We start from the raw sequence: 15,807 nt of genomic DNA, 5'->3' as shown, positions 1-15,807 counted from the left end.
ACAGTATCCTGTTGGTTTCTGCTGAACATCAACATGAATCAGCCATGGGTATACCTATGTCCCCTCCCGCTTGAACCTCCCTCCCACCTCCCTCCCCATCTCACTCCTCTAGGTTATTACAGAACCCTGGTTTAAGTTCCCTGAGTCATACAGCAAATTCCCATTGGCTGCCTATTTTCCCTGGTGGCTCAGATGGTAAAGCATCTGTCTACAATGCGGGAGACCCAGGTTCGATCCCTGGGTCGGGAAGATCCATGGGAGAAGGAAATGGCAATCCACTCCAGTACTATTGCCTGGAAAATCCCATGGACAGAGGAGCCTGGTAGGCTACAGTCCACGGGGTCGCAAAGAGTCAGACACAACTGAGCTGCTTCGCTTACTTACTTAACGTATATGTTTCCGTGTTACTCTTTCCATACATCCCACCTTCTCCTTCCTCCCCCACCCCGCTGTAAGTCTGTTCTCTATGTCTGTGTCCTTTTGAAGAATAATCTTGCCTGGAATTCAGTAAGCCCCTTCTTTCTGAAGACCTGCCTCCTTTTTCTGCTCAGCTGTTGCCTTCCATTTTTTTTCTGGGCATCCTCCTTTATCCTGTTTTCTCTTCCTGAAGTCCAATTATTTGCATGCTAGGTCTTCTAACAGATGATGCTGATATTACTGGTCCAAGGATCACACTGAAAAGTTAGCCAGAGGGGGCAGGGTTTAGCTGTGTCCAGGCTCACCTCAAAGCTACAAGTGGTGGAGAGACAGGTGGTTAGGACAAATTGAGGTCTAGGCAGGGTATGCTCTGCCCTTCTGGAAGGTGAAGAAAGTCCCACGGTTCTCCAGAAATAGCTGCAGTGTTGACCTCTGTATATCTGTTCTTTCTGAGTTTGGGCACAGTTCTCAGTAAAGAGCCTTGTATCTGGGCAACTTGGATGCTTTGCCCAAAACCCTTCTGGTTTCCTGCAGATACTTGGGTGCTGGTCAGATGGCTGCCTGTTAAAGGGTGCAGATATTATCTAGGGGCCAGCCCTCCTCATCCAGAGAAGTGAACTAGGAAACACAGATCACTGACCTCATTCTTGACAAGCCCATTTTCATCAGGCCATTTACATCCTTTCTGGGAACAGTGATTTTATCTGAGGTTCCCTTTGTATAGGGAGAGCAAGTCTGGTCAGCTCTACTGGCCTGGGAAGGTACAAGTATAGGTGGAACCAATCAGAGGGGCTCATTCAAGCCAGGACTCACTCACTCTTGGTGGCCTACTGTGTGCTGGGCACTATCCTAGGTGCTGAACAAAAAGGCTATTGAAAAAACAGTTCCTTCTTTCAAAACTGTGATCCCACTCTCACAGTCTCGTCCGATCCAGTCACAGTGTGAGGTGGTTCTTACTCTTACCACCATTTGACAGATGAGGAAACTGAGTCACAGAGAATTAAGTATCTTATCCAATAGCTATTGCTCAGGATAAAACTAGGCCTGGAGCATGGTTCCACTGACTAGACACTGGCTCCTACACTTTGCCATCCAATTAAACTCCAATCGGTCTGTGCTTCTGGTACCCTCCATCCAAAAGCCAGGGTTATCTTCCTCGGTGCTTCAGACATGTTCAATGATCTCACTAGAACAGCGTCTCTGTTGGCTCCCCACTTCAGCCGCCTGTGCATCTGACCGTAGTGGGGACGCAGACCCACAGCTCTGAGAACACCAGCTCCAGTGGACTGGTTCATTAAAGACCGCAAGAACACCTTCTTTGTTTTGTCTCCCCTGACATCTCTGTCTTGGTCTCCATCTCTGCTTCAATAATGCATCCTCATGCAGGTGCAACAATCCAACACCTGGGACATTCAGCTGTGGACAAGGCCACGGGGATGGCTCCCCCTCACCACGAGCAGGTGATGGATCACATCCACCCGGCCTTACTCTGAACCATGCTGTTGGAGGCTTGCCTGTGTCAAGACTCAGGCCTAAGGCCAGAAGCCCTGTTGCTGATCCAGAGACCAGCAAACAAACTCCAAAAAGCTGCCTTTGTTATGAATCTTCGTCATTTGGCAGCATCCCCGGGTGAACCATTAAGAGTTGAATGCTGAAGATTAAACCAGTCTGTTTTGGAGAGGAACATCTGGTTCGCTCACGCTCTTGGCGGCAGCAGTGCCAGCCTGCTTCATTGCTGCTGCTCTGATGGCAGAGCCAGCCGGACGTGAGGACAGGAGGGCCGGGGTGAGGCTCAACCTGCTCAGTCCTCCCCAGCAACCTCACGTTCGGAGGCCTCTGTGTCCTGCCCACTCTGTGGCTACCATCTGGGATGCTTTCCCACCTCCTTGCCACCTGCAGGAATCCTGCCCTTCTTCCCTTGAGCCTCCAGCTCCCCAAAGACTCTCCTTCCCCATCAGGACACTCCCAGTCAGCTATTCTCCTCTGCTATCAGCATCTGCTCTTGCTGCACCCATTTTGTACACAAGATGTACCTGGAGCCTCTTGCGTGTGTCCGAAGCTCACAAAGGCCATGCCAAAGTGAGGCAGGAATTAGTAGCAAAGTCCAGCTAGACCTGAGACGCCTTCCTCCCTGCCTGTGTTTTCCTTGATTAACTCGACCTGTGACTCACCTGTCAGTGAGATGACAGGCCCGTCCCCTGTCTGCCAACCTGGGCTTGGATTTTGATCTGCATAGACTTCTCGTCACACTGTGGTGGTCATGTGGCGATGGTGGTAATCTTTTGGCCTGGGTTGGGGGATCAGCACCTCCCTCCTGCCCCAGCTCTACTAAGGCATATATTTTGCTCTCTCTCCTCCAGTTCTGGCGGTGTGGCCAGTGGGTGGAAGTGGTCATTGACGATCGCCTACCTGTCCTGAACAACGAGTACCTCTTTGTCAAACCGCGCAACAAGCGAGAGTTTTGGCCGTGCCTGCTGGAGAAGGCCTACGCCAAGTAAGGATGGGCCTGTCCCCATGCCTGGGGTCTAGATACTAGCCCCGCCCGCCCAGCCACTAGCCCTGACAGATGCTCCCCGCCAGTCGGTCCCGAGACTTTTGGCAACTCTGCTCAATTCAAGCAGTGCCCCTGGGAGCCTCAGAGCCTTTGCCACCTCGTGGGACATCCTATATAAATAATTACATGTGCAAGGCTGTGTTAGACACAGCCATTGGGAGGGACCCAGAGGCACACAGCGAGGGGTGGGCGGGGCAGAGCTGGACAGAAGTAGGGACTGACAGTGGTACTATTTTCGGGGCTGGTGTACAGGCCCAAATAAAATACAAATATCATGGGCAAAGTCTGCTGAGAGGGCAGAGAAGAGACAGTAGTTCTGACTTTCTGACTCACAGAGAGTCAGCTGACACTGCACAGTGGAGGTGGCAGTGATTGAGGCCTTAAAGGATGGGTGAGATTTCAGAAGAGGGAGAGGGGACATGGGGGCATGGACATCCCCAACAATGGGAATGATAGGAGCAGCAACCCCGGCAGACAGTCTGGGGCCTGGTGTGGGTACCGTGAGATTGGATTTATGTGTGTGGGGCAGGGCAGGAGCTGCTTATTATCATATGGTCTAAACACCCTGTGTCAAGGACTATTTTCTGGTGTTCACAAGCTGAAGTACCTATGAACTCCTCAAGTCACGTGCTTCGCTTGCACAATTTGGGTTGATTTTATTCAACAGATGTTTATTGTGCCTTTCGTCATAGTCTAGGCACTGCACTGCATGCTGGAATAGAGATGCTCAGGCTGGCCCAGGTGGGGTATGCAAGAGTTACATGTGTGTAAGAGGTTGCTAGCATCAAGAGCCACACAAGGGAGGGACACATCACAGCTAGGAATCAATACTAGGAGACAGAAGGCCAGGGAACCCCACATTTCGGGAAAAAATGAGTAGTGGAGAGTGTTCTGGAATCAAGTTCCCCAAAGATCTTCCTAACCAATGCTTAAGCATTGGTTCATATGGGGAAGCCAAGACTCCGAATAGTGATGTGATGGCAGGTGAAAGTGATTAACCTGAGTCTGCTGAGGTCTTTGGTCATTTGATCAGGCGACATTATTTGGCAAGACTGTAGACCCCACCCCGCCCAGTCTTGGGCTCTGAAGAATGGTTCCGACCCCACAGACCACTACCAGTCCCTGTCCTGCTGAAGGGCACATAGCTAGCACTCTTTTTAAACATTGTTTCTTTTGAGTCAACTTGTTCAAAACTAAAGCTGTTACTCATTTCCAGTGTCAGGAAGAGCTGGACATTAACATTTGAGAATGAAGCCCAGAAAACAACCAAGGCGGTTGAAACAATCCATATGTTTTGGGAGCTTAATTCACTTCTAAGCTTCTTATGCAAATACTGCCATTATCTTTCTTGGGTGGATTCAGCACTCACCATTCCAGGGCTTCATTTTTTTTTTTTTTTTCCTTTATTGAAAGGGGGGAGCAAGGCGGTTCACTTGGAGAATTAGAGAGCTCGAGAGTCAAGTGATGACTTTGACCTCATTTTGTTAACAGCTGACCTAAAGCTGTCATTCAGCTTGAAAAGAAATGGGAAACTGGACTCAGAATCCACATTGAACTGCCTGAAGAAACCTAGAGCCGGAGAAAATGTTGCCAACTCCAAAGCTATTTAAAAGCTTTCCCCTCCATCAAAGAAGGGGATTGTAGAATGTGGAGGAAATCAAATAGAGCACATCAGACCTAGACGGAGCCTCTGTCAGCATCAAACCCTACCTTCTCTGAAAGATGAGGAAACCGAGGCTAGTGGGGGATGAAATGACTTGCCCAGAGTCACACAGTGTTTGAAGCCAAGCTGGGATCAGATCTGTCCTCCCCAGGCACATGCCTGTCCATCATCCCTTGACACTGCCTGTCCTAGAAGAAAAGGATTTGTCTTTTGCTTCTTTTTGCTTCAGTCTCTGGCCCACAAGAACAAGCATGGAGAACCCCACATGTCTGAGTGGAGAGGTCCTCTTTCCCTCCCAGGGTGTAGACGATACTGAGTGAACATTTGGATTCCAGACTTTGAAACACTGTTGCAGCTGGGGAGTCTGGAAATGAATTGGTTAAGTGAGTCAGATGTGGGGGGGAAAAATATATATTTGCCTGTTTTTTTTACCCCAGAGGTCACAAAACAGGAGAGTGGGGGACAAAATCTGGTAGGCTGCCTAGCATCCTTTCTGGGATCTCTGCGACTCAGAATTACAGCCTTTCGGCATCCTTCCTGGATCCGACCTGACATCTGAATTCTTCCCTCTCTCCTATCATTGTCAGGTAGAGAGACGTTTTTCTAAAATGAGGCTGAAGCTGAGGGGCGAGAACAAGGCTCTCTCAGAATTCCTGGGTCCAGGTGACAGGCGTAGTGACAGGTGTGGCAAACGCAGCGCTCTCTGTCTTTCCCTCCCTTTCTATTTCCTGTCAGCCAAGGTGGCTGAGAAGAGCTGCCATGTCCCTGAAACACAAGCAGGATCTGTGAGCTCGTGTCTGTAAAGCAGAGAGAGAGCTCTGTCTAAACACCCAGCCACTGCTGGGACAGGATACATAGGCATCAGGGAGACATAGCGAGAGGAGGCTGTGGACGACACCGAGAGAGGGGCTGCTGGCCGTGGATCCTTCCCCTTTCCTTTGGTGTCTCTGTGATGGCTGCAGAGGGTAGGGTGCTGACATCAGATACAAGAGTCATGTGTGTGTAAGAGGTTGCTAGCATCAAGAGCCACACACGGGAGGGACGCATCACAGCTAGGAATCAATACTAGGAGACAGAAGGCCAGGGGACCCGACATTTCGGGAGAAAATGAGGAGTGGAGAGTGTTCTGGAATCAAGTTCCCCAAAGATCTTCCTAACCAGTGCTTAAGCATTGGTTCATATGGGGAAGCCAAGACTCCGAATAGTGATGTGATGGCAGGTGAAAGTGATTAAGCTGAGTCTGCTGAGGTCTTTGGTCAAGTGATCAGACATTATTTGGCAAGACTGAAGACCTGGGACCATGCAGTTGTGGGCCCTAAAAAAAGGTTCCAATCCTATACACCACCACCAGTCCCTGTCCTTCTGGAGGGTGCATTGCAAGTACTGTTTTTGTACATTGTTTCTTTTGAGCCACCTTGTTCCTAACTGAAGCTGTTGCTCATTTCCAGTGTCAGGAAGAGCTGGACGTTAGCATTTGAAAATGAAGCCCAGATAACAAGACGAGGCTTGTAGACACTGAGGTCGTGGCCCTGGAGTGACGGGACAGAGCCAGCAGGGCCTCCCTGGTGTGGCTCTAGTGCAGTTCTATTTGAAGCCAGAACGGGGTGTGGCAGCAAGGGAGGTGGGTCACGCTGGTGGGCTCTGGAATAGATTCTAAAACCCTGGTCTTGGGCTTCCCCGGTAGCTCAGACGGCAAACTGTCTGCCTGCAATGCAGGAGACCTGGGTTTGATCCTTGGGTCCGGAGGATATCCTGGAGAGGGAAAGGGCAACCCACTCCAGTACTCTTGCCTGGAAAATTCCATGGATGGAGGAGACTGGTAGGTTACAGTCCATGGGATCGCTAAAAGTCAGACACAACTGAGCAACTTCACTGGTTCACTGGTCTTGGTGACCTTCTGGCACCCTCAGTGCCCTCTTAATCTATGACCCAGAGCCTGAAAACATGTTGAAAATCAAGTGAGTCAGATATACTGAGACCCACCTGGGCACAATCGTGACCAAAGGGAAGCTTTGCAGTTGACTCAGCAAACATCACAGAGATAAGAGTCTAATACCAAACATAACCCTAGTCAGAGAGAGGGAGATAAGATTTAGAACCAGTTTAATAACAAGTCGAGATCCATCTGTCATCTGTTTCTTGTAGAATGGCCGTTGGGTTCTGTGGGTCCTTTGCTTTCATTAAAACAAGGCTTTCTCAGCATCCATGGTGTTTGTACCTGGGACAGTGTCCTGCGGAGAGCGGCTGCTTATCTGTGCTTGCTGGTGTGGGTTTATGTGAATTTTGGGGGTCTCAGGGGAAGAGAACAGCAGAGTTGGAAGTATGCTGAGAGAGAGATGTCTGAGGGGCCCCAGAGCAGATCTGGGTAAAGGGCTGAGGACTGGGAGGGGTCTTATCCGAGGCCATGGGCCCCAGTAGAGGCGGCAGCAGAATGGACCCATGCCTGACCTTCATCACCAGAAAGCAAGCCAAGGCCAGGGCTTTCCCTGGGAGGGGCTTGGCTACTGCTTGCCCGTCAGGGACAGGAAAGCTGAGATCCCTGGCCAGGGCCCAAGTGACCAGGCAGTGATGGGGAACATGCCCACCAGACAGCTTTGACTATGGGTGGCAGGGTCTCCCACCCAGCCCGGCTCACCTCGTGTTGTTGTGGGTTTGCCCTGCCTGTATTTTAGGACCCCACAGTAAACTTTCCAGGTCACCTCATTGACAGGAATTTGAGTTCTCAAACCAAATATGACCTCATCCGTCCGGCCCCTGCTGTAGGCTTTCCCCGTAATCTATCAATCTTGCCTCTCCCAGGAGCACCAGTCAGTCCATCACTGGCCCCACTCCACCACACTCTTCTGGCTCCAGAGCCTCCCTGACTTGTTCTTCCTCCCCAGAGTGTCTGTCCCACTCTCCTTGTTGTCCAGTTGCTCAGTCATGTCCGACTCTTTGTGACCTCATGGACTGCAGCACGCCAGGCTTCCCTGTCCATCACCAACTCCCGGAGCTTGCTCAAACTCATGTCCGTTGAGTCAGTGATGTCAGCTAACCATCTCATCCTCTGCCGCCCACTTCTCTTACCCTCAATCTTTCCCAGCATCAAGGTCTTTCTCAATGAATCAGCTCTTTGCCTCAGGTGGTCAGAGTATTGGAGCTTCGATATCAGTCCTTCCAATGAATATTCAAGGTTGATTTCCTCTAGGATTGACTGGTTTGATTTCCTTGCAGCCCAAGGGACTCTCAAGAATCTTCAATACCACAATTTGAAGGCGTCAGTTCTTCAGTGCTCAGCCTTCTTTATGGTCCAACTCTCACATCCAGACGTGACTACTGGATAAACCATAGCCTTACTTGGATAAAACTTAGTTCAGAGTTGTGCCCCTTCTCAGAAACTTTCCCAGAACCTCCAGTCACTTCCTCTCTGTTCCAAGTTGATCCACGCACTCTCATAATTAACAGACACCCAAGGAAGGCCAAGCAACCTGACGTGTCCTTTGAAGGGGAGAGCATCTCGGTGGCGAGTGCTGCTGTTCAGGGGGGACAGTAGAAGCAGGGAAGCAGGGACTTGCTGTCCCGATTATGCCCACGGGAAGCACACCTCCGTGAGCCAGACCCGCTCCACATGCTCTCTGTGCTTTACTGGCAGCACCGCTGCAAGAGCCCGTTCCCTGGATGAGCAGAGGGGACCTTGAGAAGCTCAGCCTCCTGCCCAAGCCTGAGACATCATGACAGGGGAGGCCAGGAGGTGGCCCAAGCAGACTGGCTCTTGAGTCGAGACTGCCTCACCAGTAGGTGATTGGGGCTGCCACAGTTGGGAGAAAATTGGGAAGAAGGCAAGATAGGAGTAAGGCTGGGCTTTTCTCGGGGTGTGGGTCCCGAAGCAGAAACCCCGTGGGAAGGTGGGAGAGGCACTTTGGAGCATGGGTCTGAGAGTTTAGCTGGTATGTATGGGGGATGTGTATGGAAGCCTCGTCCTCACCTGTGTTACCTTCAGTGACATCACCTCCCTGATGATTCTTGGGGTTGGGGGAGGGTTAGTTCTGAGGATGGAAGGGGGAATTTTGCATCAAGCTTTACACAAGAGTAAGGACTAAGGCTGCTTATGGTCACAGAGGGCATCAGAGTTGTTGACTGTGGTCTCTTGGAGGGCAGAGGTCTCACTTGTCTTTGAATACAAAGTACCATGCACACAGCCAGTACTTACCACTGTTGTTAAACAGGAAACAGTGGATCCTCATTGTATTAACAGCCAGTCTTTATTAAAAGCTTTCCATGTGCCAGGCACTATGTGAAGCCCAGTCCTAGGAGGTTAAGTAACTTAGATAAGGTCAAGCAGTTAAATATCTGGGGAGATTGGGATTTGACCCTTGGCCTGTGGCCCCAGCACCTGCATTCCTAACCTCTATATAATGCTGCCACCTGTGAGACTGCCCAGGGGACCAGGAAAAAGAAGCGATAAGGGTGGCACATTGCTAGAATCTTTATCCAGGAGGACAGAAGTTGGGCGGATGGCCACAGCCAAGGGGTGGTTTGGTAAATCCTTCCCCTGGGAAATACACAGAGGTCCAGGGTGCTATCTCCCTTCCTGGAGGTACCAGAGGCACCGCTGGGGTTGATCTGCCTTCCTCTTTCTCAGGTTTCATGGGTCCTATGCCAACCTGCACTATGGCTACCTCCCCGATGCCCTGGTGGACCTCACGGGAGGGGTGGTCACCAACATCAGCCTGCACTCATCCCCGCCTGACCTGATGACGCTGGTGAAGACGGCAGCGGAGGCAGGCTCTCTGATGACCTGCGGCACCCTGGCCGGGGTGAGTGGGTCAGGGATCTTGTTACACTGTTCAAGCCTTTCCTCACCCCTGAGTGGTCAGCCACTGGCCCATTCAGTTAGTAAGGGGAATGGCCAAGTGACCACCATGGAGCACTGATGCTGTGCTTTGTTGACACTGCCTCGTTTAATCCTCGCAATAGCCCTCCATGAAACAGGGAGCACAGAATTCACTTACAGAAGAAGAAATGGGCTCAGGGAGGCTAGGTGAAACGCCCAGCATCACACAGCCGGTAAGCGGCTGAGCAGGGCTTCAGGCGCTGTCGTCTAATGCTGAAGCCTTTGCCCACTGCTCCCTGTGACCAGAAGCAGTGGGGTTCAGAGTGATCGGGGGAGGCCCTTTGATTCTCACTGGCTGTAAAGGCAGCACTGCAAAGGCAGCATCCCCCATTGTGAAAAGCTTGGCTGACCCTCCAAATTATCTGATTCTGTTCCAAGGCAGCCAGCGCCCGATCCGGGCAGATCCTTCCTTCGCTCTTTAACCACGTGGGCTTTGAGTCACACGCCCCTGGTCTGAAACACCACCTGAAACCAAAATGCACTTTAAATCCCAATTCCTCATGGCCTGGAGGTGGCAGGTCTTCCTGACTCCCACAAAATGCCCAGAAGATATGTGTTGGGATATGTCTCATTGATAACAAGCCATTAGAGAAAAGCAAGCAGCCCAGGTCCTCAGGACCCAGTGGGCTTCTGTCTGTCATAGGGTGGTCACCTGAGGTATGAAGTCCTGGAGCCTCAGACACCCTACAGCCTTCAAACTCCGCTGCTGTAGGAAAGAGATCCAGGAACACATGGCGTTCCAGCGTGAGTCAGTGGGAGGCTTGTCATCTAGCCCCAGCTCAGCTGCTGAGTGAGTTGTGCTTTTCTGGGGTTTTTTTTGAAGAACACATGAGTGTTTACTGCTTGGTCTGCTTCTCTCCTTTGAAGCCCATAAGCGAGTCCATGAGGATGGCAAATGGACTGGTGAGCCGGCATGCCTTCACAGTGACTGGCGCTGAGCAGGTAAGGCTCCCTGTGGACACGGTGCCCCAGGGTTCTTGCTCCCCTAAACAGGAATCAGAATCGCATGCCAAGGTGAGCCCAGCAAAGCTGAAACGGGTACTGATCACTCTTGCCTCTGCTTTGCCCAGGCCTGTCATGGACAACCTCATTCCCTCTATTGGTCCAAAAGTTCTGGTGTCTGGTATTACCATCCTTCAGGGACACCCACCCCCCAACCAGAGATCTACTCTCCTTAAATGTCCTCAGAGAGGCTGAGTGTCTAGCCAGGTTGGGGGATTAGCCCCAGAAGAAAGCAGAATAGCTACCCAATTGACTTTGGAGGAGAGTTTGTCCCGAAAGGGTTTTATTTGCTACATACCAACTTAACTATGACAAAGACTGTCCAAAATGTAGGGGCTCAAACAAGATCAAGTTCATGCCTCAGGTGAGCAGGTGATTCCAGAGCTGGTAGGTGGCTCTGCCATCTGTAACATGGGGCTTCTACCTGTGAGTCCAGAACAGCGGCCTCCGGTCTCCTCATCTCCCAGCCTGGGGAGGAGAAAGGCTGGGGACACTTACACACCCATCCGGAAGGCATGTGTCAATGCAGGCACACACCTCTCAGATCCCATGAGTCTGGACCTAATCGGGCCACCCCAAGGCCCAGGGGTACCTGGAAAACATACCTGGTAGGGCTGCCATATGCCCAGCTAGAACTTTATTCCCACAAAAGAGGGGAGGGTGGCTCTTAGGGGACAGTCTTTCTCCCCAGTGCAACAACCGACTTGGGTTGGACAAAATTGCATGTCACCAGTGTGTGCAGTAACATTTATTCTGGAAAACATGACTTAAGTCCAGCCTCCTTCATTCATAAATGAGAAGCCAAGGCCTGAGGGGGGGAAGGTCAGGGTTGCATAGCTGCTTGCAGGGGCTGGGCTCAGACACCACGTCTCCTCAGTTCCCATCTATGCTCATCACGCAGACATGCAGGGAACGTCCTTTCTGGTCTTGTGATGATTTCCCACAAATGCTACCCCCACCACAATCCCTGTATTTCTCACAGCTCTTGAGGTCTGATAATGTTTTCTAGGGCCTAAGAGACAGAGTTACAAACCCCAGGGTCCATTTTTCACATGTATTTATGGAGCAAGGAATGCAAAGCCTCAGTTTCTATTTCTGGCTTGTTTCTCGTATCTCCCTTCCCTGTGCCAATCTGTCTCTCTTGTCCATTGACCAAAGGCCAGTTGCTTCACTGTTTTGTGTTTGGGTGAATGGTCCAATCTGCAAAACAGAGGCAATACCTTCTGTCTCCTGCCCCCCTGCCTACCTCCCTAAGGAAATCAGGACCAAAATGCTTCCTCTGCACAGCACCTGGAGGATAGTAGGCACCTAATAGATGCTCTTGGATCAATGGATGTGGGCACTTGCCTGAGTGAATCAATGCATTTGTTCTTGGCCTGTGAAAATGACATCACGGATCCTCCATCATAGAATGTATGTGAGGAGCTCAAATATTTCTCAGAAGCAAGGAAGAGGCCCTGACAAACCCAGGCCACAGAAGATCCCAGTCCCAGCAGCTCCGATGCACTTCATCTGGAACTGGCCACGCCCTTCTCTGAATTCTCAGTGGAGACAGACAGTACTGTCATCACATCTGACCACGGATGGATGCTCTGCTCCCCCAAAGCTCCCCATCCCAGATGTGGACAAGTCTAGGCTAGGGAGAGCAAATTGGCTTTCTCGTGTGCCAGCCTTGATCCCGGCACTGCTGCCTAGATAACTGTGTTGACAAGACTTTGGCTCTGCTTCCAGACTGGGAAAAGAGAGCTGTGATCAATGAGTGACATCTGTACTGGGCCTAGAAGGAAAGAGCCGTGGTACCTGTGTGATGTGCCGGCCATTCCTGGCAAGGCCCTTAAATACATTGAGATAGCCTCTGTTTCTCCTCTGAACACCGGGGAGAAGGCACTTTGTGTATCGAGAGGTCCAGATGGCTGTGGAATGTGAGTCCTGCCAAGGCTGGGCCTGGGGATGGCAGTGACAGAGTAGCCAAGTAAACTTCTAGGGCAAGCTCAGGGAGGCAAACTGGGGAGTCCAAGTGTGGGTTTAGCTGGGGTTTGGGCTCCTGATGCTGCTGCTCATGGCCCTGATGTTTCTCCCCCACAGCACATGCTTTGAGTTGTTCTTACAATGCATTGAGCAGTCTGAACAGGACAGTCTCCTGTGACAGTAGGTGATGAAGACCGTGTGTCCTGCACGGTCCATTCCCGCCATTCCTGCTGTTCTGTGGCTACTAACACTTCCCAACATGTGCTCTCAGCAGTGCCAGCCTGGTGAGATACTCTGTGAAGGCAGTATTTGGATGTTAGCATTTAAAGGCTCTGAGAAGGCCTGTATTAACAACATAAGTGCAGCTTGGTTTTAATCTACCGTTAGCCATGAAACAATTTTCTCTAGGAGTCACTATTAACCACCTATGGAACTCACATTCAAGAGGATGCTTTCCAGGAACTATTACCCAGGAGTGATGACCTGGATCACCTCTTCCCAGTGGCTCCCTTTCTGAGAGATCTGACCAGGGTCAGGGTACAGTCAGTAGCTAGGAGAGTAACGCAAGGAAGCCCGCCTATTCTCAGAGGCAGCCGTGACCTTGGCCTTGAAGGTGACCCCTGAACCCCTTGGCCAAGGCCCATGTGGTAACAGAGCCCTGTCAGAAAGAAGTAACACAGTCAGACAAGGACCCAAGAACTTGATTAAAGATTCTTCCTCTAGGAAGAGGGGCTTACAACTCTGACCACAAGTGCTAAGATTAAACCAGCCCATAAATGCAACATGCTTTTTAATCTGCTCATCCTCCCTCTGGGCGGGACACAGACAGGAAGATAAATGAAATTGGCATTTTTTACTATGCACCTAGCTGGGTCGGTGACTCCCCGGGGCAAGGGGATGTGTGTTTCTCTGCACGCATCATTTAGTGCTGCCTCAGCCCCTTCCAGTCACTGGCTGCTCTTCTCCCATGCCTGCCTGAGCCCCTGACTATCCCTTAGGCACTGAGGGTGGCTTATTAAGCTTTTTGGACCACCAGAAGATTGTTTCTCACATCCCTGTTCCATGGGCTCCATCATATGCTGGCGGTTAGTAATATACCATGTACAAAGCCTGGGGCCCCAGGGGATGGGGCATAGAAGGGGAACCCGCATCTCATGTGGCATTAAAAGTCAGAGTACCTTCCCCTGCAGTGTCAGCCAGACAGAAGTGGACAGAAAAGAACTGTACCCAAGCTCGGTTCTTGTGACCTTCTCTGACCCCATTGCTCTCTCATGTATGTGTGTTAGTTGCTCAGTCGTGTCCGCCTCTGCAGCCCTATAGACTGTAGCCCACCAGGCTCCTCTGTCCATGGAATTCTCCAGGCAAAAATTCTGGAATGGGTTGCCATACTCTTCTCCAGGGGGTCTTCCCCACTCAGGGATTGAACTCGGGCCTCCTGCCTTGCAGGCAGATTCTTTACCATCTGAGCCACCAGGGAAGCCCCTGGCTCCTTCATGGCACCACCCTTTTGGTAATCACATGCTCGCCCAGGGTTTCCATGCAAGGTCAAAGTCTCAGCCACATCCCAGAATGAGCTGGGCCCTGGAGCAGCTGTATCCGTTCTCCACTCCCAATTTCAAAATTAAGAGCCTGGGCTTTGGAGACTGACCATGGTGAGGATCAGAATTCCTCCTGTGCCACTCACTCTGTGGCCTTGGGAAAGTTGCTTAACTTCTCCGATGCTCATTCTCCACCTCTGCAAGACGGGGTTACATGAACATTTACCTGGGAGGATTGAAGGCTACAGCACACATCACACGCTCAGTCAGGCCTGGCTCTGGGCCTGCCTCCACACACATGTTTCTTTCCCACATGGGAATATTCCACTCAGAACTTTCTCCTCTGACCTGGAATCAGTGAACAAATCCTCCCCTTCTTCACCCCTCTGTCTCTTCCGACAGCATTAACACCGATCAATATCACAGCTGCAATTCAATCATGCTTTAATTCCTCTCCCCAGGCAGAGGCCTCCTGGATCCAGGAACTTAGGTTCAAAGGGTTGTGATTGTTTTAACTTTGCAACAAACAGTCCTGCCCTCTGGCCTCAGTGGTTTGCTGACCTCGGTATCTAGGAGGGATAATGATGTGACCCCTTCCACCTCTACCCCCTACCCCCCCCCCCCCCCCCCCCCCCCATCCCCCCGCCCCCAGGAAGGTAGGAAATTTCAGAGCACTCAGATGCCCTACAGAGACAGGCTGCTGGAGCCAGGTGCAGCCCCCACTCTGCCCCCCGCCCCAACTGCAGGCTGGGGAAGGGCTCAATTCCCAGGCAGTCCTCTTCCTGCTCAGATCAGCCTTGTCTATTGGTCTTGCTCAGGACAGTGCTGTGGAGACCCCAGCACAGCTCCCAAGGGGCTGCCAGCCAGGAAGCAGCTATTTCTGTGGAATAGAGATGCTAGCTGCAACAAGATGTGGAGGAGGCTAGGATCCCATAAAGATCTCCCCCTCTGCAGCCATGGCAGCAGCATCCTCAGTGTTTGTCTGCCAGGCAGTCTCAGCTGGTGCAGGCTTTAGGATGCAGTCTTATGGGATGAGGAAGCCGCACCTGCCTTCAAGGTGCTGTGCAGGAAAAAAAAAGGACCATTTTCTTCTCGATCTCATTCCAACTCCACACGGGCAGAAGCATTGATTTTTTTTCCTTTCCATTTTTTCTTCTGGCTGCAGCCAAATGAGGTCAGAAGTTAAATTAGTCCTTGGAGGTGAAAAGCAGCTGCATTCATATCCTTTCTGCCAACTTTTGCTGGAGAACACTGACAGTTTTCCTTTTCTGTTCTTTGCAGATTGAGTACAGGAGAAGCTGGGAATATCTTATCCGCCTGTGGAACCCCTGGGGCAAGACTGAATGGAGAGGGCGCTGGAGCGACCGGTATGGCTTCTGGAAACCTCTCTCTCTCTCCTTCATGGACACCTGGTGTTCAGAGAGCACCCTGGCCCATGAGGGCAGCAGATGGAGCTCCCTGCGAGCCTATCCAGCTCACACCTGTGTGGCACTGTCCATCCATCACACACTCCCATGATGCCACTTACCAGGTATCATGTAGACACCTACTGTGTACTCTGTACTAAGTACACTGCAGGATGGGAGCTGTGGGACAAGAGACAGTGTCTGTCTTCCAGTGGGTACACCAGAGCAGTGAACTCATACACTACCTAGAAAAAGTAAAAAATTAAAAGGGGTGGGGCAGGGCAGACGCTGGGTTCTACTTGGCAGACAGAGATGGAGAGCAGGAGTCTCAGCCCATAAAAGGATCCCATGGGATTCAGGTCCTGATGGTGCTATGTCGTCAGGAT

General features: G+C 51.3%; 1 protein-coding gene across 9 annotated transcripts in view; it reads left to right on the top strand.

The window, feature by feature from the left end:
* CAPN13 (calpain 13) overlaps nucleotides 1-15,807 on the top strand; it is a 106,543-nt gene that overhangs the window by 38,748 nt on the left and 51,988 nt on the right. For all 9 annotated transcript variants that reach the window (XR_006059147.1, XM_042245950.1, XM_060413847.1 and 6 more), the window contains 4 exons: nucleotides 2,778-2,911; nucleotides 9,256-9,430; nucleotides 10,375-10,449; nucleotides 15,297-15,382. Coding sequence is in view for 8 of the 9 variants with exons in the window: in XM_042245950.1 (XP_042101884.1) it covers nucleotides 2,778-2,911; nucleotides 9,256-9,430; nucleotides 10,375-10,449; nucleotides 15,297-15,382 (470 nt within the window). In the remaining variant the exon portion in view is untranslated. The remainder of the gene's footprint in view (nucleotides 1-2,777; nucleotides 2,912-9,255; nucleotides 9,431-10,374; nucleotides 10,450-15,296; nucleotides 15,383-15,807) is intronic.

The sequence above is a fragment of the Ovis aries genome, chromosome 3, assembly GCF_016772045.2.
Source record: "Ovis aries strain OAR_USU_Benz2616 breed Rambouillet chromosome 3, ARS-UI_Ramb_v3.0, whole genome shotgun sequence".
NCBI classification, from domain to species: Eukaryota; Metazoa; Chordata; class Mammalia; order Artiodactyla; family Bovidae; genus Ovis; species Ovis aries.
Note: the sequence above shows the minus strand (reverse complement) of the source record. Positions and strands in the feature narration are given on the sequence as shown.